Source organism: Orussus abietinus, unplaced genomic scaffold, assembly GCF_000612105.2.
Source record: "Orussus abietinus isolate OABI.00-Male unplaced genomic scaffold, Oabi_2.0 scaffold22, whole genome shotgun sequence".
Classification (NCBI taxonomy): domain Eukaryota; kingdom Metazoa; phylum Arthropoda; class Insecta; order Hymenoptera; family Orussidae; genus Orussus; species Orussus abietinus.
In genome coordinates this window covers 690,429-717,658 of record NW_019394596.1, presented here as the reverse complement: position 1 = coordinate 717,658, position 27,230 = coordinate 690,429, and the positions used below count along the sequence as shown (strand labels likewise).

The following is a 27,230-nucleotide window of genomic DNA, read 5'->3' as shown; positions in this document are numbered from 1 at the left end:
ACCGGTACAAGGATCCGGGAGAAACGAGAAGCGTCCGGCCGAGGTGGAGCCAGCGCCTCGACGCGGCGCGCGTGACCTAGGTCGGGAAACAAGGCGGACACTCTTCCGGGTAAGGTGGAGACCTTGAGGCTGTAACTGCGCAGCGACGCAATTTCGCAAGTCGGGATATTCACTTGGAAATGGTGTACATCGATTTCCTTCATTGAGAATCCATTGCCTTCGGTCCGAGTGGGTTTTCACTGGGAAATCGAGGACTTCAATGATCGACATCACGGTGGAAATCGGCTGGAAATCCCAAGGAGACATCACTGGAAATCACCGAATCATCGTATGAGATCAAAGGCAATCGGCTCTCGGAGAAGGGAATTCTTTTTCCTGATTTCCAAGTGAATCCCCAACCTCGATGATCCCCAACGATTTTCAGTGATTTCTACTTGTCGATTTCTGACGGCATTAAAATCCATGATTTCCTGAGCGAATAATCCTTAAAAATTAAATGCCAGCGATGCCACTTGGCCTCGAAAATTAAATTCGACTGCCCAAAAAATCGTAACCCCGTATTTTTGACCCGGGGAATTGGGAAATGGGCGGAATTTTACTTTTTGATCATTTTTTTTTTCCCCCCGGAAAGCGAGATTGGGGTTTACGGGAAAGAATTTTTTTCGAGGCGAATTCATGAGTCGCCGGCAAAGCGGGTCAGAAAACAATGGGGTGACACTTCCTGGTGTCGTGTCGGGACCTCGAGCAATAACGCTACGACGCAATTAGACCCCAGAAATTAACCTTCCTAATGGGACCCCGAGGTCTTCAATCGTGAGATTCTAAGAGAGCGATGTAAATGCTTATTTCTAGGTGAAGACGATCCATTAATCGCACTGCTGTATTACTTATAATTGTATTAAATGCTGCTCCTTGCGATGCCTCGGATCATGAAATTCCGTTTTCCTTCATTCGCACGAATTATTATAGATATCTATTTTATAATTGCGTGTCACTTTTCCTTTTTTTGGTGGGTTTTGTCGATCTTCTCTTAACTAATTGAATGGAAGCAGGTCTCGCAAAGGGGCGGTGGAAAGTGAAAGAAATAAGTTAGGGTTTAAGAAGGGAAATAAACCGTCTTATCAGTTCACTTTTTTCCTCAGGTCCATGATCGCTGTCGTTGGCCGGTGGGATAACTTTTTGAGTCCATAGATCAGAGCGATGACAGTCATTAAATAAAAGGCTCCAACGTCTATGCAGTAGTATTGCAGTGTACCCATGTGCCTGTAAATAAATCACGAGGATATCGTCTGGTCTCCAATTTTGCAAGGCTGCACTTCTGATTAAGAAAGACAATCCGAAGTGCTACGTAATAGCAGGTAAATGCATGCCTCGACTTAAAAAAAAAAAATAAACCAAATACAGGGATTGAGAAGTATTTGAAATTTAATGTTATAGAACTGTCAAACCTTGCAGAACTCTTCAGGTGATTGGCTCCGCCGTATTTTGCCACGTGTTCGACCCACCACGTGGCAAGATCCTTAGGTCCAATTGGCAGATCTCTTAGCAGTGCTCTTCTCTTCATGGCATTTTCCTTGTAAGGATTGTCCTGTGTGGCGGCTATTCTCAGAATCGCTTCGCGTAAGTCAGTCATTGTTATTCTGGCGAGGTCCATTATCATCGCGTATCCTTGTTTTTCTGTAACATGGTAATCTTTCAGTTCGACATTCAGAATGACATCAGGCAACGAGTGGAGTAGGCCTTTAGAAAGTGTCGTTTCAACGTGGCATTTCCCCCAATTTTCGGAGCTGGACTCACCAGCTTGGGCCGCATTTCCGTCGTGGTCGCAAAATACGGGAAGCACCAAAGTCGGGGCCCCGTGATAAGCCGCCTCGTGAAGAGATAACAACCCTCCATGGGAGACGAAAGCTCGAAGTTTCGGATGGCCGAGAAGCTCCTGCTGGGGCCACCAACCAGCGGTCCTCACGTTCCCAGGTAAATTCTTAATATAACCACCGTCCCACTTCCAGACAACGTTGAACGGCAATGTCGAGAAAGCGGCAACGAAGGTCTCCCGAAGAGTTTCCGGCATGCCGGAAGCTCTGACCGAAGAGCCCATGGAAACGAAGATAAAGCCTGAAACGAGTCGACTGTGTTCGCTAGTTCGAAACACCGGATCGATCCAGAGAACCAGCCCTGGTGAGGATTTAATAAAAAAGGAGCAGCCTCGTGGGTTCACCTCGTGCCAAGAACAATTCCAAGTCGGAGCTCAGTTGGAGAGCTGGTCTGCAGTGAAGACACGCCACGTTGACAACGTTTGACATGTAGGGCATGGTGTCCGCCACGGAGTAGTGGCTGTTTTGCAACGTCAACGGCACCTCCGATACCAATTCCCTCACGTCTGGGACCTGGGAGCCTGAAAAAGGGATACGCGGGATAAGGTTAATTTTAAAGCAGCCCTCGTTGTCGCGTCACGTATAAGGAGACTCGTTGACAGCTCTTCGCCATGCCAGTAAACGACACCTCAGTTTCTCGCTAATCTGTCAAGTCGGTCCAAAGAGCTTCCCGACATTTTGGCGCGCAAGTACATCGAACGAGAAGCACCAAACATTGTGCCGATGGAGAAACGTGGAGATATTCGGTGAGGCACTTTTACTTTCTTTCGTGATGCTTCTTTGTACGGATGTTGACAATGTACCTAGATATTTCCGCAGGATAGGCTGTACGTAGCCGGTAATCATGATCCAGTGCATGACTTCCAAGGTGGCCAGGTACGCCACGTTGAGGACTCTTTCGAAGAAATTCATGTCTTGAGTTAGGCTTTTGCCGAAATAGGGTGTAATGGACCAAGGAGAAGGATTCCCCTGCCGAGAGATGGATCCGCTGTAGAGTGCCACCTGTTGACATAATCGAATTTGACAACCACAATTGGAATCAACTCGATACGCTGCGTACGGTTGACTTTCTTTTCATCTCTCTATCAAGTCGAACCTGAACGACATACAGTGCCTCAACGGCTTACACTTCTAGGATCGAAAGTACTACATCACATTACACATTCCTCGGCGTCGATGGTGAGAAAATAATTCAACGTCGACCCTCTCTTAAATGCCCAGGTATTTCCCACCCCCGTAAGTTTGAATTCATTCCTCCATAAGTGTTCGCACAAATAATGAAATTCTTTTACCGTATTCAGCATGATCGTAGGGACGTTCTCTCCGTGCAAAATGCCCAACAGACATTCGGCATACGCTCCATCTAAAATGGCTACATCCCAATGTCTTCCGGAGTTACCCTCGGGGTGACGAACATTCGTCAGTGACGTCTCGTCTCGAAGGAGAGTTTCACAAGACTCCCATCCGTATCTCATGGCATCCCAAGGTGAAAGCGGAAGTTCGTTTCGGAAACGGGAGCCCACGAGATCCCACTCGGATGTATAATTTCCAACGTATGCCTATGAAATGATAACATACATTACTGCTCGCACGACATGGTACGTCTTCGGCGAATATGACCTGTTAAGTACAATCAGAAACTTGTCACAAGACTCGAGTGCTACGTAGCTGTTGACTTTAGACAAAACTCTGTTAATGAAGTAACAGAGATGATACTATGGTATATAAGCATCACTTAAATTCCTGATCAATTGTTAAAACTAATTGTTCTTTCGGTAATAGGTGACACTTTCGATACCTCAAGAACAGGAGGAACCAATTCTCGAAGATCGTTGTTAGCTGCTGGTCCAGGAAAGGCACTTAGAAGGGTGACGTTGTGCCCCCTCGACTTAAGGGATGATCCCAGGGCGACGAAAGGAACCGTGTGAGACTTCGTCCCTCCCATTGTCGCCAGAAGGACATTGTAGCCATCCGATATCTCGAGCCATTGGCAGAGAATCAGCAACAACCCTCCGACCATAAATGACATTCTGCCTTTGTCGTCTTATCTTCGCCGTCAAGAGATACTCGGACAATTCCTCGTGAGGTCTTCGGCGATTCTTCGACACGACTGCCTTGCTTGGAAATCCTGCACCTTCTGAGGCTCACTCGTCACCTCGTGAATGACCGAAATTAGGGAACCTTGATGATCTCGCGGTCCTTTCGAACGTGCGTTCGTTCTATTCAGCCATTCGAAAGATCTACCGAAGAGCGCGCATTCTTCACGTGTCCCATTCTCATTCAAAACGGCAATATTCGGTAAGCGAAAATAGTCATAGGGTACAATCCTGATTTATTGACACTCTTTAGATCCTAGAGACACCGAGAAAAGGTACCATTTGACGTTATTTAAGAGTCTGTTGACGTGTCGCCTCGTGCGGCGAAAAACTCCATGTTTACTGCTTCGCTGAAACCAAAGTGATAATTGCTGTTTTAATTGGCATATTTAAATGAAATAATATAAGTGGATCGAACTAAATCTCTTCTGTTTTTTTTTTTCTTTTTTCTTCTATAAAATTTTATATCGGCTCATTTGCATCACCAGTTTTTGCAAGTACAGAAGTCGCGCAACGGGAGTTGTAAGAGTACTTGATAAATGGCGCAGGCAAGTCTACGTCTACGGTAGTTGGAAGATTAAAGAGGACATTAATATGTCGAAAACGTTCCCGAACGTCAAATCGTCGCGTCACCATAGTTTACAGTGAATTACGAAACGTTACATGCACCGTGCCGGGCATATCAATGAGGCGTTTTCGCAGCTCAAAGCAAATGGGATGCAGACCCGCTGAAATACTCTGGAAAAAGTATTTCAGGAGGTATTGCACAAAGTAGCGTAATTGCTGTTTTGCAAAGTAACGTAATTGCTGTAAAGTCCTTCAACGTGTACGATACCATGGTACCTTATAACCATTTATTACTATACTATAACGTAAGTTTACTTTAAATTCCATGGCAAAAATCTTCACAGTTCTCCGATAAATATAAAATGAAGTGATAAAAGTGAGATATGCTTAGAACACAATCGAGAATCTTATTCATCTCCAGCCTCGATGCTTTTCTCAAGAGAAATGTTTTCCTTCGTGAACTACTTACTCCGAAAGGCGGCCACCGAAATCTTGACGGTTCACTTATGTCTTGAACGGCTTTGTGTCCGCCTTATCTTTTTGCCGGTTCGGTCGGGGTAAAAAAATCACCGAACACCGATCTCATTTCTTCTCGTCTCTTCGGCAATGGACCTGCCCTGCTCCGCGAGCTTTCACCAATGACATTCCGAAATACTCCGGACTCTCTTGTGCTCCTTTCAGCATCCCACTCGGTCGAATTTCTACGGATTTGGCGGTTCTTTGATCGTTACTTAGCCACCTTCGAATGAGCCCAACGCAAGTCATCCATGAATCTTCACTTCACTTAGTGCGTTAATTAAAATCAGATGCCCTTTAAACGATCAATTTGTACTTCCTGCAAAAAAGGGCGATAATTAGATCGACTGAATGATTTCATTATCAAGTATGATTAAGCTTAACGCAACAGACTCCGCTAATGTTCACCTCTCCCACGGTAAATGAAACGAAACGCTTCAACGCGTTAATCTATTATTTACTATTCTTAATCCTTTATACTCGAATTTAATACCCGACGTGGTTATTTCAGATTTCCAGGCACTCCCTTAAAGGGCTGTAGATTAACGGCATTACCTTATCGAGAACCCTTTAAGCCGAAGTAATCACCATCCCCTCTGGTTCCAACCCTCCGGCAGGTTTCCTGACATTTTGGCACCTTTTTGACGGATGTCACGCCGCCGGAAAATTTTGTCAATCAGTCGAGTCAATCAAATTCGTATGCGCCGTACCTTGAGGTTGTATCGCTTCCCCGTGCAAAGTACCATTTATCGTAGGACACTACTCGAGTCGGCAATTATACTCTCTTAACCCGGTCTCTTGACATCGGCGGATTCGCTTCTGTGTCAAGTTTGCGATACCCGGCTTGGACACGCGAGAGAGTAGCTCGAATATCGCGGAGCGTGAAAGTTTGACTGACCGGCGTGCTCGAACTCGGTGATCGGCCAAGCTCTTGGGAGAAAAAGAGAGAGAAAGAGAGAGAGAGAGAGTTAGCCTCCCACTAGATCGAGGAAAAGTCTGTTATTGTCTTCTCGGCTTCTAGAATCGCAACTCCTGGAATGCCGTTAAACTCCCAAAAGCTGTTCGAGTATGACTGCCGACCAAGTAGGACGCACTCAAGGAAAGGCGCTTTCACTGTTCCGATTAGCCGATCTTGCTGCATATCGATCCCTTTTCCTCCGCTTATCGGGATTTAAACTCCGGTCAGAAATTACTCGGTCCGCACCCTAATACCCACGGACCAAACCTAATAGGAACGCGAGAGATATTCTTCCCAAGTCGGCGAAAGAAAATCCCAGTTCTGCGCGGCATCGAGAGAAACTCCAATTATGATCTCGATAAGACTCACTTTCTCTGAGATGCTCGATCCCCGGCGGAAAAGGGAATAAGTAAATTCTCCATTTTCACGAGTGCAATTGTGCAATTTCATCTGCGTTCCTATCTGCTGCCTGCGTGCGTATTCTCAGTACTGCTCATATTCACCCGACCACTTACAACAAATGACGTCCTTAACTTCTGTTAATAATATATATATTTTTTTAAACATAGCTTTTGCATATGTTGTTACAGTTCGTTATAAACGTAGTATAAAACAGGTTCGGTACGCGTGGATTAGCCCATGTTATCTTTGTTATCATTTAGTGCAGGATTTTCTTATTGTTTTTGACCCCGTTGAAAAATTTTTACTTGATCATTTATAGAGTACAATGAATTCCCCAGGTTCTCGATGCAACGCAATATCCAGGGGTCCTCGATTGTCTCTACCATGGACCAGTTCTCTTTCACCTTTCACGACTCGGTTGCAAGGCAGATCGTTGGCTTACCGTAGTCGGTAGTTCCACTTTGCCGGAAGGAGCGAAGGATCCCCCTTCGAGCACCTGTCCTCCTCCGATGGGGTCGGCCGATCCGAAGAGGAGGATCGTAAAACTGGGATTTTCCTTTCTTCGTTTACACCCGGCCGGTGGAGCGTGTCACCTGACAGTAGGTCAGCTAAACTACTGGGAAAAGTATCGGGAGATACCCCGCTGGATGGGTGGCACGTTTGAGACATTTTTACGAGGGGGTCTGCCACCTCGGCAGGTTCGAATCTGTGTCAAGATCTTAATAGGGAGAGCGAATTCACTAGAGAAATCTGCCCGACCGGGAGTTTAGTTCCGGGGTCCCCAAATGAAGAAACTCGGCAGAGTCTCGCGCCAAATACATATAGGAACATTTCTTTATTTCTCGCTTGTAGTCTATAACGCCCGCAATGGAACGTTTTTCCTGTCATCAGAGAATCTTCATATGTAATCGCGGTAGAATTACAAGAGGTATCTCCTTGACATGTCCTCCTGAATCCGCTGGTTTGCATTTACCGATTTGCCTTTACGCTAAAAAGAAAAAAGAAACATTGTATCGCGTTGGTATGAAATCCCACCGCAAGTTGTCGGGATAATTCGCAGAGTTCATGAGGTGGATACGTCTCGGAAATCAATTTTTCAGTTGATGCAGGTACTTGAATAACGACGCGGAGTGGTACTTTCGACTCCGTGGATATACACCTACGCATTCGATCGACCCAATTCGTTGGTCGAATTTCGATTGCGGTCGTTTGCACGTACGCATGGAGAGTGTCAATAAGTACATACCGATTATGTGGGGACTATGGCTACATACTTTCCGTCCCATTTTCTCATTATTATTACTGAAAGAAGTAAAACGCAATATCGCATCGATGCGAAATTACCTCTCCACCTACTTTCACCTGATAATAATTGCATTAAATTAATATCCATTCAGCTCGTACGTTATCGTAAGCACTCGAGTGCAGTATCGGCGGCGGACATTCGAGTCTCGTAGCGAGGAACAAGTTTGTACGCCGAGTGCTTCTCGCGACCGCATAATCGGCGAATTGTGCAATTATCGCGAAACCCGGTTCGTCTCCCTGAAGACGACTCTTAAGAGGCCTCCGGGACGTCGCGATAAACATTGGATCTTTGGAACGACACCGGGAGTTTCCGCTCGAACGCTTCGATTCTCGGTGTCAAGGGATCCTTGGGCGCGGAAAAGAGTGCGGAGAAAAAGGAACGACGAGGCCCGTCAATTTTCCTCGTGGTTTCACTTTCGCCATCCCGCGAATCGAGCGCGTGTCGCGAATGCATTAGCTCTCGAACGGCGACCGAGTTCGCGCGATCGTGCAGCTCAAAAAGGACTTGCGAATGCCAATTGACACCCATTCATGCACTTGGAAAATTCGCAACAATAGGGATTGCTGAAATGCGGGATTGCCCCATGTAGAGATCAATTCCAGAATAAGGAAGAAAGGACAGGATCGGCATGAGAAATTGCGATGCTTGAGTGAATCGTGATGCCCACGAGACTTGCGATGCTTGTTGTTAATTCCAAAGAAATTGCGAAAATTGAAAAGTTAATCGGGAATTTGCGATTCTCGACGATGAGGATTGTTTTACAAGATTTCGGATATTTTTAAGGCGAGTTTTATGATTTTGATACTTTCATTACGGAAGGTGCAGTTGGTTCGCTTGACGTCCTCGTTACCGTTTATTATTCGCTGGGCGATCGCTTATAAAAATCGGTGACTGACACCAATCACGAGTAGTGCGGGGTCAATGATTTACTGTCCGTTAAGGTGACGTGAAAGCACTGTTTTAGTGACTGGTTTTAACGAATTCCGGTTTCCCACTACACTTGACAACTGTTGCACAAAACTGTGTGCAGCTTGGCAAGTGAGTTTTATGCAATAGACACGTCACGCGCTGTTTTCGATTAGGGTGTAATGACAGATGAATGGTATTGACGTCGTGACTGAGTTAACTCACAATAAGTAGGATGTACGAGAGAAACATTATACGAGGCATTACAATTTTCAAAGGTACCCATAAATCGGGCGTACCTCAAGAATAAGAATGAACCGTTTTATTTTGGATTCCAGAGGATCGGCATAAAGATTTGAAAAATGGGACGTAATTCATTCGTTCTTTCGAGAGACGCCCGATGAATCGCAATGGAGTGCAAATGCAGTTGCATGCAGATTCAGGATACCGAGAAAAATGTCTAGCCGATTGCCGAAACCAGACGGGAACTGTATCTCATTATTCCCAAACATTGGCTAGAGACTTGATATCAAGGCAACCAGTTTGCGACTTAATGTCCACGAATTTCGTAACATTATCTCTTGTCGACAGAATTAAATGGTAGGTACGGTATCCCATGGTTGAATTATAAATGCAGAGAGTGTCACTCCGAAATAATCGATCCGGTGATCGCCGACACCGTGGCTACGTGATTCCCGAAAACGGGGATCAGGATGTCCCCAAGTTGCAGGAGAACTTTTTTACCAAACACGGTTGACATATCCTTGACAATCTACGGACCGTCTTGCAGGAAATATCGACTTGTAGATATTTGCCTCCGAGTCTGACTTCTATCTTTAAAACAACGTGCAAATTGAACAAGTCAACGCGGAGAATAAAACAGCTTTTGCAAACATTGGACTAATAAAACATATACCATTCTTTACTTTTCCAAACTATTCCCATTATCCGCGTCCTCGATTAGGCGTGTCCATTCGTTAGGCCGACTCTCTTAGGAACGTTTCCTTCTCCCCATAAAATTACCATTCCCTTTGTTGGGAATAGGCATTATTCTCGATGAAATTTCAAAAATTCGCTTCGGGTGTAAACGTCGAATTTTTATTAGGAGGACAAATCGCTTTCCCGCGAATTGCTAAAGTCTCTCAAAGGCGTCAGTCATGAGTTCTTGTAAAGTCAGGTGCAGATCCGCCGTTTGAATATATTTTCAGGGTTTTTTACATTTCGTATAAATATAAGAAATTTCTAAAGCGCGAGACCGCGTCCCGTCTTTTCTTACCTACAAATAAACTTAAAACAAAAATTGAAATTTCATGGGGGTCAGGACTTTCCTTCCAGCCTACATATTCATATTGTGAATTTTTAAACGATTTGGTACCCTCAATTAGGTCAAAAGCTTCATAAACGAAACCCCTTTGACGGCACTTTCGCATCACCTTAATGGTGTAATGAATTTCATCGACATTGCCTCAAGTAAATTTAGTCTAGGCGAAACAAGGACAAATTAAAATTCTCCGACTTCGTATAATCGACTTATTTCCATGGGCATGCTTGCGTATAATTTTAATTATTCATGTAATAGATATCTTGTTTCAGTGGTTTAGTTGTTAATCGCTTGAAAAGTTCTTCTCGTGTTTGTCTACTGGGAGAGATCATTGACAAGCCAGGCACGTGTGAATCCTGTACGGGATATTGGGAATTGCATAACACCTGCCTGCATTCCTTGCCGACTTGTAACAATATCAACTGCACGGCTGCAAACTGGAAAGTCCAGTGTCCTGGAAAGAAAGAGCAAGAGTCCGATGGTTGGAAAGGGAAAGACGAGGAGTGATCCTTTTCTCTCGTCATCTCGAACGTGCGCCTCGTTCTCTCTCTCCTTCAAGAAAGGAATTCACGTTCCAGTGGAAGTGAAACCTGCGATTTTCTCTCATTATCGTCCTGCAGCGATGCAGCGCGGTCGGCTGCTTTGCTTATGGAACGATTATACGTTGTACCTCAGGAGACTGCATGGATAATTTCAGGACGGTCACATGTGCCCTGGAAAACTTTAAGAGAAAGGCATTTATGAGTTGGGAATTACATTAGAAAGAACATTGATTTTCCACTTAAGACTTACGCGTTTGGCTCTGTAACTTGCGCAACTTGTTTGTAATGTACTTGTGGAAAAACAATTTCCGAGGCACATGTTTTTAACCACATACTTTTAAGAACCGCAAGATTGCAAGCTTTAAAAGTGGTATTTTAATAACCTGCTTGTTCCTGGCAAATGGATTCTACTTTGCGTGATTTTCAAAATTTAATAAGCACTTGTCTTGCAGATATTTAATGTCTGTTTGAATGGATATAAGTGCATTGCAACATACCATTCGCAGCTAAATGTCATAAGAAATTCCGACATATGCTCTCTAGTGACATAATATGATTAAATTCTTTAAGTAAGATATCATTGCTATTACAGGAAAACTCGAAAACCTAGTATCGCTGGGTTGCTCTTAAAAATTCTAATGTTGTTAAGAGACTTTTTTATGTAAGTCAATTTCATTACTTATGGGTGATGCAGAAATCTCGTTACATAATAAATAATTAGAGCAATAAGTTTAAAAGGTACTTAACATTTTCTATTACAAAAAACAATTACTTTATTTATCTGTGTAATTAGCAGTGAAAATTTAAAATACAATCGTTTATGCAATGTAAATAAGTTACACCATTTTTATTATGAACTTAGAATTTTAGTTTACATGTCCTCTGTGTCACTGTCCGAATCTTCCTTCATTGCTTGACGGGCCTGTGTTTCAGCTTCTGTTCTTACTTCTTGCGGAACGCGTTGGTGTTTACCATTCGTATGGGCACCGACCCAACTCATTTCCAACTCAAACTGTTTATCTCTAAGTTCGTCATGAACTAGATAAATTATCCGTGCTGCCTCCTTTACTAAATCTTTACAAGTCATGTCGGAAAGTTTCAACTTCTCAATTTCCGTTTTCGCTGATTGTTTTGCTTTACCTAACAATAACCACGACATATGAATGATAAGGAATGCTAACTATTTATGATAGTAGTATAAATTTCAAAAATATTACCAATTGCACATCCATAATATCCATATGAAACTCCTGATGGATCTATCATGTACATTGCGGGCCCTTCTGCTTCATAAGCTCCTAAAATGACTGAACACCCATATGGTCTGACGGCAGAGTATAATGTATATGCATGCATATACATGGAAACGCGTTCATTTAAGTACTTCAAAGGAATGCCAATGCCGTACTGTGTCCGATAACTTGCTGCTTCAGATCGTGCAGTTTCTACAATTTGTCGAGCATCGGAAATTAGACCAGACACAGCCATACCAACGTGTTGATCGACATTAAAAATCCGCTTATTAGCTCCCGGTTGGTAAAGCTTCGAAGTTACGAGTTTTTCAACGGCAAAAACAATTCCATCCTTCCCACGTAGACCAATGACAGTTCTGAAAGAAATTAATAGTTTTAAATGAAAATATTAAGACTCTTGTTAAAACTAATATTTTGATACATACCCACTGTTTTCAACAGCCTTTTGAGCATATTCAACTTGAAAAACCCGTCCGTCCGGTGAAAACTGAGATGCGGAGAGATCGTACTGAACAGAAACATTGAGGTTAAGTACAATGTTTAAGTCAAAGAAAAGTTCTGTTACATTATCAAGGTAGAGCAAACATTATTACTTACGCCTGTCCCGATAGAGCTCATGTTTTACAATTTTTATACGAAAATTTCTACGCTGGATTAGGAGACAGATATTTATATAAGAATATACCGTGAATAGGCGAAAATCAAAATTCAATTGTCAGCGTTGGCGAGCGGAGCCATCATTTACAAAACCGACGAATTTAAATGTTCTTAGAACGGATATGAATTGTTAGATCAGTCTTGTGTCGTCACGACAAGGAATTCTCAGAGACCGCGTATACTTTTATGTTCTAGACATCATTTGCGTAGAAATTATCAAACCGTGCCATTTATCGGTTTTAATGTCATCATTTTCTGCTTCTAGGAATAAGCTTTAAGTGATTTCTGAGATTTCCTTCAGTTGCATTTATAATTACTAGAAAATGGGATTCAATAGCGTATGAAGATGTGCAGTCTTCTGATGAAGTCCGTAAGGTAGCAGCATATATGCGCATTAAGCAGTAACTAGTTTTCAAGCAGGGGATTTTCACTTGCAATGATTGGCAGTCCTCCGTGCGAAGTCAGTTGTTCACTTCAAAAGAGACGGAGCAAAGATGGATTCTTGAGAAATTTTTCTATGAAGCAGTCGCTCGAGTCTAGATTCTCACCGTTAAATTTCACCCATTCAGTCGGAACGGATTTTCTTTTATGAGCACACCAACTCTGTGAACGATGATCGTGCAGGAGCCAGTGCAGGTAAAAAAGCTCATTCGATTAGATTGACGATTGACATTTCCCCGTATGACGGGGCGCAACCAATCGCTGATATTGACACCTTCGTAATCAAATCGTTTGCTCGCGTGTCCACGGAGTGTCGAAACAACGGGATCTCTTTTTCTAAAGGATATGCCGTATTTAACGTCTAATTCGGATGAAGTAGCTTTGGAGCTTGACTCGAGAATTTTGGGTGGCGTTTATGCCTTTGATAGGACAGCTTCCATGGTTCCCCATTTACATGTCCATCTATAAATAAGCTCATAAAGATAACGTAATTCCATAATATTTCTCCTAATGGTACTATTTATGCCTTTTAATAAATTTCTGTTCGAGAAAGGTGGGCCGAAGTGGATTTAGAACTTCGAGACCACCATAGCGACGAGCATTTCGGGTATTTAAGACATTTTCCATGGAGTAAATCACTCCGTGACATTGGGTGCACTGTGCTCGATTGACAGCAATGTCAGAGACAGAATTATGCATTCTGGTACTAATCTGCCAAGTACTTAAGTTTTTGTAGTAAACTCTTGAAAGGATATGATATGTCTGTCGTCACTGTCCGATTAATGTAATCATTTAGCCGACATTGGACATTTTTTATCAACTAGGAGTATCCGAGGAAAGAAAAATATGCACATGTCATTTAATTTTTCTAGTAGTGAACACTAGTTTTATGTATTTGATTCTAGGCAGCCATATGGCATTGTTTAAATCACTACGCCTATCCAGATGCGATATTTCTTGCAGAGAGACTTTGGGCTGAAGGTGAGTTTGAACAAAATTAGGTTTATATACACTTTGAAATTATAATATTTGATATCTAATGACGATTATGTTAATTGTGTTTTATTGAATAATTTGTAGTGCATACAGAAGAAACCTTGTTTCTTCTTGCTACCTGTTATTACCGATCAGGGCGGGTAAGACAAGCTCATGCTCTACTTTCAAAGAAGTCACCCAGTTCGTCACAGTGCAGGTTCCTTCTAGCGAAATGTTCTTATGATCTTGAAAAGTAAGCTTAACAAAATTTAACATTTAAATAATTTAATAATTCTTACGAATTGATACTTATTATGATAATAAATTTAGATATGCAGAGGCAGAGGCTGCTGTAACAGGGGGTTATTATAAACAATTAAAAAGTTTAGATGAGATCGTAACACAGTTTGGTGACCAGGCCTGTTTTTCCCTTCAAATAATAGCTAAAATTTACTACAAAATGATGAGAACAGCGAAAGGCAATGAAGCACATAAACTCGCCTTAAAATTAAATCCATTTTTATGGCATTCGTTTGAAGAATTGTGCAATGTGGGCGAGAAGGTAGATCCGAACAAAATATTTCAGTTGGAAAAGTTAGATAGTTTTGCTATGTGCCACGGAACTACGCCGATTCTAAATTATGTTGCCGAACCAGATCTGATTGTCCCCAGTAATGCTAATCTTCCAACACCCAATAATATGTAAGTAGGTTAAACGTTTCTTATCGTATTCTTAACGTATCACGTTTTCATGTATGTAAATATTTTTAGTACACCTGGTCAGACATCTATGGTAAATGGCGTACAATCTAGTGTTCGGTTGCATTCAACAATTGAAGAGAGTCCAGTAACTCAATCAAGTCATCATAATTGCTCGATGATATCGCCTAGGGGAAAGCCCCCTCGGTATCGGAGTATGTTTAGCAATTCAATGAGTCCTTTAACTCCAAGCTTTGGAATTTTACCTCTCGATTGCAACACACCAGAATCTAATGTATTACCATCTAACACAACACTTACCGAGACAAATGATCAAAAAAGTTTAGCTAAACGAGTAAGCAGTTTAAGAGCACATGTTGGGGTAAGACAAATATTTATGAGTTTTCCACCATTAGTATACATAAGTATCTGCAAACCAGTAACAAACCTTATTTATTTAGCAATTGATGTCAAGAAAAGAGACTCCTCTACAACAAGGAAAACCAGTTTTCTCCCAATCAGGAAATACTAGTAATACAGCTAACATTGTTACCGTTACACCTACTACTCCAACGCCTGCAGCTCCAACGCTTCAAGGACCCAACGTCAGGAGATCGTCCAGATTATTTAGCAACAGCTACTCTGTTAAAGTATGTGTTTTAATATGGCAAACGAATTAATTTCATTTGCAGTATCACTTATACATTATATTCATCTTCTATTTAGGAAAACAATAAGTCGCCAAATAGAAACAAATTTGCAACACCTAAATCACCATCGCGGAAAACTAAAGCAAGATTGTCGAAAAGCAACATGAACAAGGCGAACTTTAATGAACTCAACGAGCGCAATAGGACAGAGAAAGAAAAGAGCGAGACAATCACTTCGGAGAAAGTGATCGCTAACACAAATGCTCTAAATCAAAGTAACGCATCACATTGTGCCTTGTTGCTTCAAAAACAATGTGCCGGTAAGTGGAAGTTTGATAATTTTTACTTTTCCTCTGTGATTTGATGGTACATTGTGAAAAATATATTTTTTGATTTTTGTAGAGGGCCTAATGTCACTTTTGAGAGAATTAGGCATGGCGTATCAGCATCTAAGTCAGTTTAATTGTATGCAGGCTGTTGAGATATTAAATGTACTGCCGTCACAGCATTACAATACAGGATGGGTACTATCGATGTTGGCTCGGGCCCATTTTGAGATGATAGATTATAAGAAATCTGCCAGGTATATACGTATATAAAAATTTTAAGTTCTGGAAAACATAAAGATTTTATTAAATCGGTTAATACATCTGTTGTGTGATCTTCGATATCTGGAATATCTTGTTTTCCAGTTATTTTGCCGAAGTTAGGCAATTGGAGCCTCAGAGGACTGAACTGATGGAAATCTACAGTACGGTACTCTGGCATTTACATGCTGAAGTTCAGCTCTCCACCTTGGCGCAAGAGCTGGTCTCCGAAGATCGTAATTCTCCAGCTGCGTGGTGTGCTACGGGTAATTTATTCTCTGCGCAGACCGAGCACGAAATCGCTATTAAGTTCTTTCAAAGAGCCATTCAGGTTTGTTTCCGTTTATCTACACGGCATAAGTGTTATAATCTAATTAGAATATTTAAGAACACAATTGCATTATTGTATCAAATGTATGTTATCGCAGGTGGATCCAAACTTCCCCTACGCGTATACTCTACTTGGCCATGAGTACGTCATGACTGAAGAATTAGACAAAGCTATTACGGCTTTTCGAAATGCTATAAGACTTGATCCTAGGCATTATAACGCATGGTAAATCTAGTAATTCTTTTTTGTTTAGAATGAACAATTTATTTCGCCTTTTCTATACCTTGTAATTTTCCCAGGTTCGGACTCGGTACAATATTCTCTAAACAAGAGCAGTATAGTTTAGCAGAGTTACACTTCAAGAGAGCTTTGCAAATTAATCCGCAGAACTCTGCCATCATGTGTCATATTGGAGTGGTGCAGCATGCCTTGAAAAAGACTGATCAGGCTCTGAGGACCCTGAACGCGGCGATCAACAATGATCCAGATAACACGCTTTGCAAGTTCCATCGAGCGAGCATTAATTTCTCAACTGGTCGATATGCCGAGGCACTCAAGGAATTCGAAGAATTGAAAAACATTGTTCCCAAAGAGTCTCTAGTCTACTACTCGATAGGAAAGGTAATTTAAGTAAACCTGAAAATAATCTTCCGAATTCCTTTTCAATCTCCGTGTTTTATTTCAGGTTCATAAGAAATTAGGTAATACGCATCTCGCATTGATGTACTTTAGCTGGGCAACGGATCTGGATCCTAAGGGGGTCAATAGTCAAGTCAAAGAGGCCATCTTGAGTCCTGGTCAAGGCGATGACGAGTCTCCTGCCGCGCAGACAGGTATAATCGAGCATTCTTTTTTTTTTTTTAATATTAATTCCCTGACTACCTGAATGAAACACCTAATAAGAGGATCCTTTCCCTTTCTTTCCCAGATGAACCGATACAAAACAGTTCGACCGAGCACGAAGGAGATGGTAGCGCCGAAGTTAGTGGAGAGGGTAGCGGACTGCCCGGTAACGTTTCTGTGGAATCTCACGCTGACGACAGTGACGACAGTTTATGAAGATCCGAAAATTGAGCGCGCAATCGCCGCTGAGCAAAGGAAAATACTTACACACCTCATTACGAGTATTCGCCGTAAGAGTCAAGAAACACGCGCAGCACCTATTAACGAGACGGTAACGTGTCCGCGTAGAACTTGAAAAAGATCTTATTAAAGGATATCGGTCTGAAGCGGTGGATTCCGTTTATTTGGAAAAGGAATCCTCGGGAGGATCATCGAGAAATAGAGAAAATCGAAGGATTTCTCTCGGCTTCGAATCGTGCAGTATATCCCGGGGTCCATTTACGTTTCGTCCGACATTGGTCTGTCTCTACGACGGACATTCATTCTGCACCGTCATATCTCCCTCGAATCGTTGCCACCGCGCGTTTGTGTATATTTTTTTACAATTCTATTTCCTTTTCGATCCCTTCATTCGTTCGATTATTTTCCTCTAACCGCCTAGTGAGTGTAATCCGAGCGGATGTAATTCTAATAAGGCGAGGCGTAAGCACCTAGGTAATAAGTACACGATAAAGATTAAGGTAAACGCGAGACAATGAGATGTGGGGCGAAAGCTCGAGAGAAAGAGTGTGTATATCGTGTGTACGTGTAAATTATTATGTTTAGCGATCGCGGAGTGGTTTATTAGTGGTCACAAGATTGGCCACGAGGACGGCCGTGCAATTTTCTCTGTCGAGGACGAATACTCGTCGGTTCTCCGATCTCGCAACGCACCGGCTCGATCGCGTCCTGATACGTCCAGGTACTTACACGCCTACTCGTGCATGCGTGTAAAAAAAAAACATTGTACATTCAAGTTGTACGGACGGCTCGTTACTTTTAACGAATTGGAGCTCCACGCCCGGTGCAGATACGAGATCGAATGAAACTCTGGTGGTCGAGGGAGGGAATTCTGTGAGGTAGTTTCGAAATCTCGCCAGAGTCCGTGGGGTACTCGAAGTGCACTCGGATGTCCGAAGTGGAGGGATCTAGATGCTAAGTAGCGTAACAACGATACACTTCATTGTTATTATCCGCCATGCAGATTCGGATTACGCGTACCGCGAGCTCATGCATGCGAGTTCAATATTTTACATGTAATCCACGGTTAGGAGGAGTGGAAAGTTAAACGGACCTCTTCGAGTTATTCCAACGCGAGCCTCGCAAATTCGTATCGCGTGCGTTCTTTCCTTAAGGCTGTGCTATTTAAGATTCGAATACGTATTCGACGCATACTCCAGGGACGCTCGTTCGGTGTTCACTTTCGTTACGGCAGTATTTTAATTCTTTAGTTGGGCGCAGCCGGTAGGCAAGTATTCGAATATTCGATTTAAATATTCTATATATACATAGTATAGAAGTATCGGCTTTCTCCGAATGCATACGCTGAATATATTCCAGTACTTGTGTACCTAGTGTATGTACGGACGGTGCGTTCGAATACCGACGTGGCGAATAAGTATACCGATTATGTATTTAAATCTAGATGGCCACAGCTCGATTAGTTATCGTTTGGGGCCTCGGAAAATGTCCAGATTAAATGACCCCTTTGTAAATCTACTACTAACCTCACGACATTTCTTGCGGTCTCTGTCATACATACGTTACGTTCCCTCGTCACTTCCACGATCGATCAGCTGATATCTCATTTTTGCTTTCCTCCGAAACCTTAATAAGAAAGGCATAAGCATGAAATCGTAGGTTCGTAATAATTGCATGTATAGGCGAGAAAGTGATCGCTAATTCGGCCAGCTGGTTAATATTCGATCGTTTGGTTTAAAAGATGTCCTGTAACGAAATGATACTTTACGCTAATGTCCTTTGAGACGATCTCACTTTGTACGTGTATCAAGTCGGAGTCGGTGGGAAGCAAAGGCAAGGATGCGTCCCGTACCACTTATTTTCAAGTAGATAACGATTTCTCGTAGTCGCACGTCACCCGGTGTTACATATTCAGCTCGAGAAACTATAAGCTGTTCAATTCTTTAACTTCGACTGCACAGCTTCTTTTCTTTCGAGAGTAATATCCGATTGGATCAATTCGACATGTATAGTTTTAGCTGTTCCATATGGATGCTACCGAACGTAATCGGAGCTACGGTGTACTCGTGTAAAGAGGTACCATACCTGTATATGTAAAATAAATGATGTGATATCGGAAGAAACTGGTACAGGACATGTAACGATGTATGGTCTAAGTAACGACGCCGCGTTTCCCTCCTCCTTAGAAAGGAACTTTTCATTCTTATTGTTTCTTTTCTCAATAAGTACATATCGTTGGATATGCTGTAGCTTGCATTCACATACGATCTCACGTATGTTTCCTAGTCAGTAGGCAATTAAATCTTGAGTCTTTGATAGAAAGGTTTAGAGTAAGAATTCGAATTTCCCGGTGCATTTTGCGAGTGTCCTTCAAACGATTATTTATATGTAATTGGTATCTACTTTCTTGCGACAGCTGATAAGCTCCGTAAATATTGATAACGATTGAATCAGTGAGGAGAACTCATTCTCAGTGCACGATCGACCCTGCGAGGGGTAAACAAGATGGAAAATGACACTGTACAGACTGGTGAGTTTATTCGGGGTATAGTGGGCGTTAAAGCGACATTCAATTACCATTTTTACTTTACAATTGTAGTCCGCGGGCCGGTCAAGCTCACCGAGCTTGGCAGGACTTTAACCCACGAGCACTTGGCTCTCGACTTTCATCACTTTTACGTATCTCCGCCTAAGCATCTCGAAAAGTTCTTCGACCACGTAATTCGTGTGGACAACGTGGGTGTGCTCAGGCAATATCCGTAAGTCTGAGTCTTACCTGTAAACCGATCCCGCAAAGAGGAAATAAAGCTTAAGAAACATTCAGCGTGTAATTCCAACTCCGGAATTTAATTGTTCCGGACAAGACAACCGCGGTAACCAGATATATGGAAATTTTGCAGTCCCTGGCGTATCTTATCTCTCAAGTAACGCATACATTTCTTGCATGACGATTCAGTTATAGCAGTAGGGAGAATTTAACATTCAACGACGAGAGCTCCTACGAAGCCGTCCTCGAGGATGTCAAACTCTTCAAGAAATTCGGCGGTGGCACCATAGTTGAAAATACCACTCATGGCTTACAACGTGATGTATCCATGATGAAAAAAGTCAGCGAGGGGAGTGGGGTTCACGTGATTGCAGGCACTGGTAAATTGAGGCTGATATTGAAATCCTGATATGTCGACAATCCTCGGTAATTGCATTTGTTTTTATTTTTTATTTTTTTTCAGGCTACTACGTCGCCCTCACGCAGACCAGAAATGTTCTTTCCCTCGGCCAGGAAAAGATGTTTGATTTTATGAGGAAAGAAATGACGGAGGGATGCATCGAGTCTCCGGATGTCAAAGCAGGATTCGTGGGCGAAGTCGGCAGCTCATGGCCGATCGACGGTCAGTAGAAATAGCTGGAACTGATCAGACAAGGGGAACGAGGGCGTCTTAACGTGCCCGATATACCTGGTTTTTCACGACTATCCGTTTGGATCTGCCATAGTATAAATGGTGAACACGTAAAAATAGTGGCGAGTAATGTGGAAAGTAATAGACGGGTTTTTTCTGTCACGTCTAGAGTTCGAGAAAAAAGCCATCCGAGCTGCAGGAGAGCTGCAAGCTCAGCTGAATTGCCCAGTCAGCTTCCACCCAGGAAGGAATTCGGCAGCTCCTTTCGAGATTTTGAGGATTTACATGGAAGCTGGCGGAGCAGCTAACAAAGCCATAATGTCGCACCTGGATAGTAGGACTTTTGTCAAAATTTCGATTTTAGAATCGAGTATTTTTTTTTCCTTTTTCTTTTTGTATTTCCTGCAGGAATAAATTCACTATTTCATTTTCAGGGACGTTATTGAGGGAAGGGGATCTTCTGGAATTTGCGAAAATCGGGTCTTACTGTCAATTCGATCTGTTCGGCACGGAATGCTCCTTTTATCAATTGCACAAACACACCGATATGCCATCCGACGCTCAGCGTCTCGATAAAATCAAGCTTCTAAGAGACGAAGGCAGAATCGATAAAGTGATGATGAGCCACGACATTCATACGAAACATCGACTGGTAATAACGAGACACCTTTATTTATAATACTCCTCCATCTGCAGCCCCACCGAAAGTGGAGTAATCGTTACATGCCGCAGTTACAATTCGGGGGCCACGGATACTCTCACATTATCAACAACGTTCTGCCTAGAATGCGGCTGAAAGGATTCACCGAAGAGGAAATAGATCAGGTCACCGTGCACAACCCAAGAGCATGGCTATCACGTTAGCCCTTACATCCCTCCTACATATCAGTCTTTCCCAAGCACAATTTAAATTTCCTCCATTCGTCCTCATAATCGCCCGTCGAAAAGAAGTCTAAAAATCCGCGTTATTCCAATAATTACCCCATACCCCTACTTAGGATATTAAAAAAAAAAAATAAAATTGCTAAACCCTTTCATGGCCTTTGAAATTGGCGCGCTCGGAATCACCCTCGGTGACCGGGTCAGCGGGTGACAGTGATCGCGTGCGCGGACCGATGCGCCCTGACCCCATAATCGCTCCCCCTAAACGTAATAATAATTCCTACAGTAATACACCACAAAGATAGATGCTGGATCTTCTATGAGACCATCTACGGTGCTCGTATTAGGAGAGAAATTCAGCTCTAAATCGATCTCGATTGTTAGGAGCCGTGCCAGGCGGCTTCGAGCACGTGGGTCAGCCTATGTCGTTTGAATTTGGCGCGCGGCGAGACACCCCCATGGCTGCGCGCGCCGCCGGGCGGGCCGGGGGTGCGTGCGCGGGGTGGGTGCGCGTAGCGTAGCGGTCGGCGCGCTCCCAGTCCCGCTATTCGTGCGCCTCGCCGCGCCTCGCGAAGGTCCCTCGGTAAGTTCGCGCGCGCAGCTCTAACCGCGCGGTGGTGCGTATCCGCGGCGTGTCGCCAGGCGCGAGCTCGGGGTGCCAGCTCGACGGAGGAAAGGCGCCCTCAGCCGCGGGCAGGTCCGCGGCCGGCCAGGATGGAGCGCGAGGCCCGGGGTCAGGCCGGGAGGGCCCAGCCGCGCGGCGTCAGTGGCGGCGGAGGCGGCGTCGCGTGAGGGCGCGTCCCCGGAGGCCGCGGCCCCGGCGCGCGGAGGGCGGCGCGCGGGACGAGCGCCAGGGACCGCCAGGGACCTCCCCGGGACTCCGCCAGGAAACGTCCTCGAGGGCTGCGGTGAGTCTCCATCGATCCTCGGGTCGGCCTCGCGACCTCCTCGCGGGACCTCCTTCGAGGGATCGATCCCTATCGGAGGATCGCCTGTCCCGTGAAGCGGTTCCCAGAGGAGGCTCGCGAGCCTCGCCGAGAGGACGACCCGGACGATACCGAATCGTCGGGAACGGAGGAATCCTTCCACAGGGAGAGAGTTTGTCTCGCGAGAAAGACCTAGAGAGGGAGGAAAGGACGAAGGAGCGTTAATGAGCCGTCGAAGTTCCTTCTGGAGGAAGAACGACGGAATGGCCAGTCCGGGTCTCCTCGAGGTGCCTTCCGGAGAGCCGCTCTTCGGGCAGGCGACACGCGATAAGGATCGCTCCGTGCAGAAGAGCGACCCTTCGCTCGCGACTTCCCGCGGAAGGCGCGGGGAGCGATAAGTCGTCTGCGAAAGTGGATGCTCTCTCGAGCAGCTTTCTCGGGCCGGCACTCCACGAGAGGGACGCGCAACTCTTTGAACGGACTCTTCCTCCCGGTTTCCTTTTTTATAAGGCCACGAAAGGACCTCCTCGAGGTGTTCACTTTGCCCTGGGAGCCGGTGATTGGAAACTCTCGTTCTACCCGGGCGCTCGGGTCCTCCGGACGTACTTTCAACGAATCGGAGGATAAGGAGACTTCCAGTCGCGGTATCGCAATAGTGTATCCTGTCGCAGGATCGAAGACGGGTGGAGTAATTATTTTCAGTACTTATTCATGCGTAATTGTTAGCGGAATTGAGGACGTATAGGGGACGTGGGATTTTGGACGATTGGAATTTTCTTTTCTCTTTCTCGATACCTATATGTGGTGAAATAAGTGGAGGTATGTCGCGAGCTTTCCGAAAACGCCGAGGGAATATCCCGGGACTCGGGAAACGCGATCTTTTATAAGGACTTCCCAGGGACGCTCCCTCGCGACAGGACGACGTTTCTCGGGGATTGATAGTTAAGCTCCGGATTTCCCGCAACGAATTCACCTCCTCGATGGGACTGCGAGCGGACTCGGAAGGGTTTCTCATAGAGGGGCGAACCCTTTTGCCCCGCGATCGATTAGGCGATCCTTATCAAAGTCAGGGTGGCCCTTCGTGCACGGGGTGCCAGCGAGACCGTGAAAAAGGTCGGGGATCGCGGCGCTCTGCTTTCGAAAATAGACGAGACCGATAAACCTTTCCGCGTCCCTTAATCTCTTAATTAGACCGGGGAAATATTTCCCATACAACGTGGAATAAATCAGGAAAAACATTCTATTAAGACGTGCCCAATAATCAAGAACCAACGTAAATCGACCCTTGCACGGAAATTCGCCCTATATATCCAAACAAATGATATGAACCCTTCATTAAAAAAAAAAAAAAATCAAATCCTCTTTTTTCTTCTATACGAGCATTATTAATCCTATTTACCTAGCTTCGCAAAATTCCAAATCGTCCTCGCTAAGTACAGATTTATTATACGATGTATTCCGTCAAATTGATCCGATTACTGATCATTAAGGGTCCAAAGTGGTCGCGGAAAAAAATCTGAACTACGTACAGGTTACGTATTTACATGTCGGGGGGGTAAGTGCACTTCACAGGGTGCACTTTCCGAGGGCATGCGTCCGGTGAACTCTTTAATTCCGTAGGGTTGACGCGAATGATCGCATTTCTCTCGTGGCATTCTTCTTTCATTTTCTTCTCTTCTTCTTTTTCCAGGGAATAGTTTCCGCGTTTTCTTCGGCTACCCTTCGTAGGGACAGCAATTGGGTATCAGGGGGAGGGATAATAGCAATTGCGCTAGTCTTTTTGCAAGGCGGACTTACCGGGGTGTGAACTTACCGCGAGTGGAAGTAATGCTCGCGTTGCCGAGGGATACGCAGGAAGAGAGAGAGAGGGAACTACGCACCTATTTTTTCCTCACCCTTATTCTCCCTCTTTCTCTCTCTTTCGTTCTCTCTCGATTTTACGTGCGTGCGTTCCGCGTTCGGGCTTACGTGCGTGCGGACCTCCTCTCTTTCGCTCCCGAATTAAGCGTCGAGCTCGCTAACCGGGTCAGCGATTTCCGACCCTCTGAACGACTCCGCGTGGACCTGGGCGACCCACTGCCGGAGAGTTACGATTTCGAAACTGCGAGAGGAAATGCCAACTCGGGGAACTGCACTGTCCACGGTGGACCGAGGGCCGATTACCGCGGTTCCTCCTGGGAGCTTTTCCTCCGCCAAACTTCCCGTCGAGACTTTTCCTCTTTTCGGCTTCTCTAAATTGAAAATTGAAAATTTTCCCTGAAATTGCCTATTTTTATATTTTTCATTACGAACGATACGTCGCATGGTATTAGTCTCATGACAACGACACTTGGTAGGATTTAAGAGATGACTCGTTTAGCCGACGTTATCGTATTCAGGGGGAAGAGGTATAAATGAAAAATTTCCCGTAAAATCCCCTATCTTATAATATTTCATTGCGAACGATACATCGCACGGTATTAGTCTCGTAATAACGACACGTCGGTAGGAGGATTGAAGGGCGATTCTTTATTTTTCGTAATGAACAATCCATTGCGCGGTATTAGTCTCGTGATAACAACACGTCGTTGGAAGTATTTAAGAAATGACTCGTTTAGCCGACGTTATCAGCCGTTTGGAAAAGGTCTAAATTGAAAATTTAAAAAATTTTTAAAAATTTTATAATATCTCATTGCGAATTATACATCGCACGGTATTAGTCTCGTGATAAAGACACGTCGGTAGGAGGATTGAAGGGCGATTCGCAATCACTGTCGGTGCATCTTATCCGGAGGACTCGGGGGATGAGAAGTTCGCCTCTGCTGGTTTCCCTCGACTCGTCGAGCTTATCGCCGGCTATCTCCATATTGTCGGGACTCGGAAGCGACGAAAGACAATCCGTTCTCCGGTCTCGACGAGACCTCGCCGCTTTTTCCCCGACGAGCAGCCGAGCGAACGGGGTCACTAATTTCTGGCAGCTTCCCGGACCTCCGACTTTCCGCCGGCCGTCGAAGAGGGCCTCCTCGAGAGGGAAAGTCCTCGGAGAGGAGGGAAACGATATTTTGGCAGAAAGGATCTAGAATACGAGACGTCGACCATCCGATCTCGAGATGACGGAGGCGACTCACGCCTCGCCTAGGAATTTCGGAGCTTTCGTGATAAGCGCCCGGCCGAACGGGGTCACCGATTCCGGGATATAGGAAACGAGAACCTTCGTCGCTCCCGTCTTCGGAATTTTCCCCGATAAGGCCGATTTCCAGCCCGCGACCCTCGAAATGGGAAAACGGAGGAGGAAGGAATGAGAGAAGCAGAAAAGAGCCGGGGATAAATGATTAAGACGTAGAAAAGCACGAACCCACGTGGAGGGTCTAATTATAACGTAACTTCCAATATTCGCATATTCGCAGCTAAGGATTTGCAGTTTCGATTTCCACCCCCTGACTCCTCGAGCAGGAAAACGGAGCGGATAAAGGAGCGGAAACGGGCTGGGGATAAATGATTAAGACGTAGAAAAGCACGAACCCACGGGGAGGGTCTAATTATATCGTAACTTCCAATATTCGCGTATTCGCACCTAAGGATTTGCAGTTTCGATTTCCACCCCCTGACTCCTCGAGCAGGACGTCGGAGCGGAAACGAGCCGGGGATAAATGATTAAGACGTCGCGCGGGGGCGTCTAATAATATTCTAATTCGGAGGGGATTTCACTTCGCGCGGGGGAATCGAGGAGCGATGGATGGAAAATCGGGTTTCTGGAATAAATTGAAGAGGGAATAAATATGGAGGTGCGGAGAGGCTCGAGGTATCCGCTGGTCGGAATCGAGTCTCGCCTTGGGAATAAACCACCCCGGAAATGTGTCAAGAGATAAGTGCCCTTGACACGTAAACGGCACGCCAGAAAATGACTCGCCCGATGTGCAGGAATTGTCTCGAACGAGGGGAGGAACCTCGGCCGCTGATAATTCGTACTTATCAACGAGCCGTGATTTATAGGTGCTCTTGGCACCCTCGCGCCCCGTTGGTCGGCGACGAGAAAGTTAACCCCTTAACTTACAATATCGTGTGAGAGACGTGGTATATCAATCGGGCCAAAGGTGAGAAAAACGTATGAGAGACGTGTTTTTTTGTTTATTGTTCCGACATTTTTTTTTGTTTATGGCACGCGCTATTAATCGAATTTAATATATTTGAAATTAAATCGTAAGGCAAGGGGTCAAGGAGGAATTATTTCCGCGGGTGGAGGGGGACTATTTTTCCCCCGGTTGTTGTTTCTTTTTTCTTTCTCATTTTTTGGCGTCATGGCACGCGCTATTAATCGAATTTAATATATTTGAAATTAAATCGTAAGGCAAGGGGTCAAGGAGGAATTATTTCCGCGGGTGGAGGGGGACTATTTTTCCCCCGGTTGTTGTTTCTTTTTTCTTTCTCATTTTTTTTGCGGATGCCTTTCTGCGATCTCCCGAGACACGGCGGTCGAGGAAACGGCTACGTCGGGAAACTTTCTACCGGAAAATCCATCTCGGAAAAGGCCGAGCCGTGGTTGTATAGTAGTCACTCCCCGACATGTTCGGCCACTCCGCGGAGCATCCATGTAGATTTAATTACGCGCCTCTGTCGTTGCGTCGGCTCGTAAAAATTGCGCGGCGGGGTGGAACCGACTTAGTCCAGGTTGTTTCTCCTTTTTATGAATTTCTCTCTCTCTCTCTTTTTGTTCGCTTCCCGGCAGAAAAGCGCGCCCACGTTTTGGAGCCTGTTCCTGGGAAAAGCGGGACGCTCCTGACCTGGGTCAACGAAACGGCCGAGCTTCGGGAATTCCCTCCCTCCGGATGACCGTTTCCCTGCCATTAATGGAATTTGCGCGACCGAGTTTGAGTAAATTAA

The 27,230-nt window shown here is 44.6% G+C and overlaps 4 protein-coding genes across 4 annotated transcripts; 2 read left to right on the top strand and 2 right to left on the bottom strand.

The window, feature by feature from the left end:
- Nucleotides 1–1,121: 1,121 nt before the first annotated feature.
- LOC105701975 (UDP-glucuronosyltransferase 2C1) lies at nucleotides 1,122–5,351 on the bottom strand. The gene is made up of 7 exons (XM_012429147.2): nucleotides 3,673–5,351; nucleotides 3,167–3,433; nucleotides 2,678–2,876; nucleotides 2,219–2,395; nucleotides 1,798–2,115; nucleotides 1,449–1,677; nucleotides 1,122–1,263 (listed from the first exon to the last, which is right to left on the bottom strand). The coding sequence occupies exons 1-7, from the start codon at nucleotides 3,901–3,903 to the stop codon at nucleotides 1,122–1,124; spliced, it is 1,563 nt and encodes a 520-aa protein (XP_012284570.1). The 5' UTR covers nucleotides 3,904–5,351.
- A 5,890-nt stretch (nucleotides 5,352–11,241) lies between these two features.
- Nucleotides 11,242–12,505, bottom strand: LOC105701982 (proteasome subunit alpha type-3). The gene is made up of 4 exons (XM_012429156.2): nucleotides 12,339–12,505; nucleotides 12,167–12,249; nucleotides 11,706–12,097; nucleotides 11,242–11,628 (listed from the first exon to the last, which is right to left on the bottom strand). The coding sequence occupies exons 1-4, from the start codon at nucleotides 12,357–12,359 to the stop codon at nucleotides 11,360–11,362; spliced, it is 765 nt and encodes a 254-aa protein (XP_012284579.1). The 5' UTR covers nucleotides 12,360–12,505; the 3' UTR covers nucleotides 11,242–11,359.
- Nucleotides 12,506–12,872: 367 nt separating this feature from the next.
- LOC105702149 (cell division cycle protein 27 homolog) lies at nucleotides 12,873–18,682 on the top strand. Its single transcript, XM_012429487.2, has 13 exons — nucleotides 12,873–13,034; nucleotides 13,745–13,820; nucleotides 13,920–14,067; nucleotides 14,145–14,516; nucleotides 14,586–14,895; nucleotides 14,975–15,163; nucleotides 15,240–15,483; nucleotides 15,566–15,746; nucleotides 15,856–16,081; nucleotides 16,179–16,306; nucleotides 16,381–16,702; nucleotides 16,767–16,914; nucleotides 17,010–18,682. Exons 1-13 carry the CDS (start codon nucleotides 13,011–13,013, stop codon nucleotides 17,138–17,140), a joined length of 2,499 nt encoding a protein of 832 aa, XP_012284910.1. The 5' UTR covers nucleotides 12,873–13,010; the 3' UTR covers nucleotides 17,141–18,682.
- A 732-nt stretch (nucleotides 18,683–19,414) lies between these two features.
- On the top strand, nucleotides 19,415–21,597 carry LOC105702150 (phosphotriesterase-related protein). Its single transcript, XM_012429488.1, has 7 exons — nucleotides 19,415–19,694; nucleotides 19,764–19,923; nucleotides 20,121–20,311; nucleotides 20,395–20,553; nucleotides 20,732–20,896; nucleotides 20,997–21,214; nucleotides 21,295–21,597. Exons 1-7 carry the CDS (start codon nucleotides 19,670–19,672, stop codon nucleotides 21,424–21,426), a joined length of 1,050 nt encoding a protein of 349 aa, XP_012284911.1. The 5' UTR covers nucleotides 19,415–19,669; the 3' UTR covers nucleotides 21,427–21,597.
- The last annotated feature ends 5,633 nt before the right edge of the window (nucleotides 21,598–27,230 follow it).

Coding starts and splice junctions, on each gene's coding strand:
- LOC105701975 (XM_012429147.2), bottom strand. CDS start 3,903: ATGTCATTTATGGTCGGAGGGTTGTTGCTGATTCTCTGCCAATGGCTC. Junction 2,877..3,166: donor CTACGATCATGCTGAATACG/GTAAAAGAATTT, acceptor TTATGTCAACAG/GTGGCACTCTACAGCGGATC. Junction 2,396..2,677: donor TATCCTGCGGAAATATCTAG/GTACATTGTCAA, acceptor TCCCTTTTTCAG/GCTCCCAGGTCCCAGACGTG.
- LOC105701982 (XM_012429156.2), bottom strand. CDS start 12,359: ATGAGCTCTATCGGGACAGGC. Junction 12,250..12,338: donor TGAGCTCTATCGGGACAGGC/GTAAGTAATAAT, acceptor GTTTCTGTTCAG/TACGATCTCTCCGCATCTCA. Junction 11,629..11,705: donor ATATTATGGATGTGCAATTG/GTAATATTTTTG, acceptor GGTTATTGTTAG/GTAAAGCAAAACAATCAGCG.
- LOC105702149 (XM_012429487.2), top strand. CDS start 13,011: ATGATCGTGCAGGAGCCAGTGCAG. Junction 13,035..13,744: donor TCGTGCAGGAGCCAGTGCAG/GTAAAAAAGCTC, acceptor ATTTGATTCTAG/GCAGCCATATGGCATTGTTT. Junction 15,747..15,855: donor GATTATAAGAAATCTGCCAG/GTATATACGTAT, acceptor CTTGTTTTCCAG/TTATTTTGCCGAAGTTAGGC.
- LOC105702150 (XM_012429488.1), top strand. CDS start 19,670: ATGGAAAATGACACTGTACAGACTG. Junction 19,695..19,763: donor AAATGACACTGTACAGACTG/GTGAGTTTATTC, acceptor TTACAATTGTAG/TCCGCGGGCCGGTCAAGCTC. Junction 20,897..20,996: donor CATAATGTCGCACCTGGATA/GTAGGACTTTTG, acceptor TTTCATTTTCAG/GGACGTTATTGAGGGAAGGG.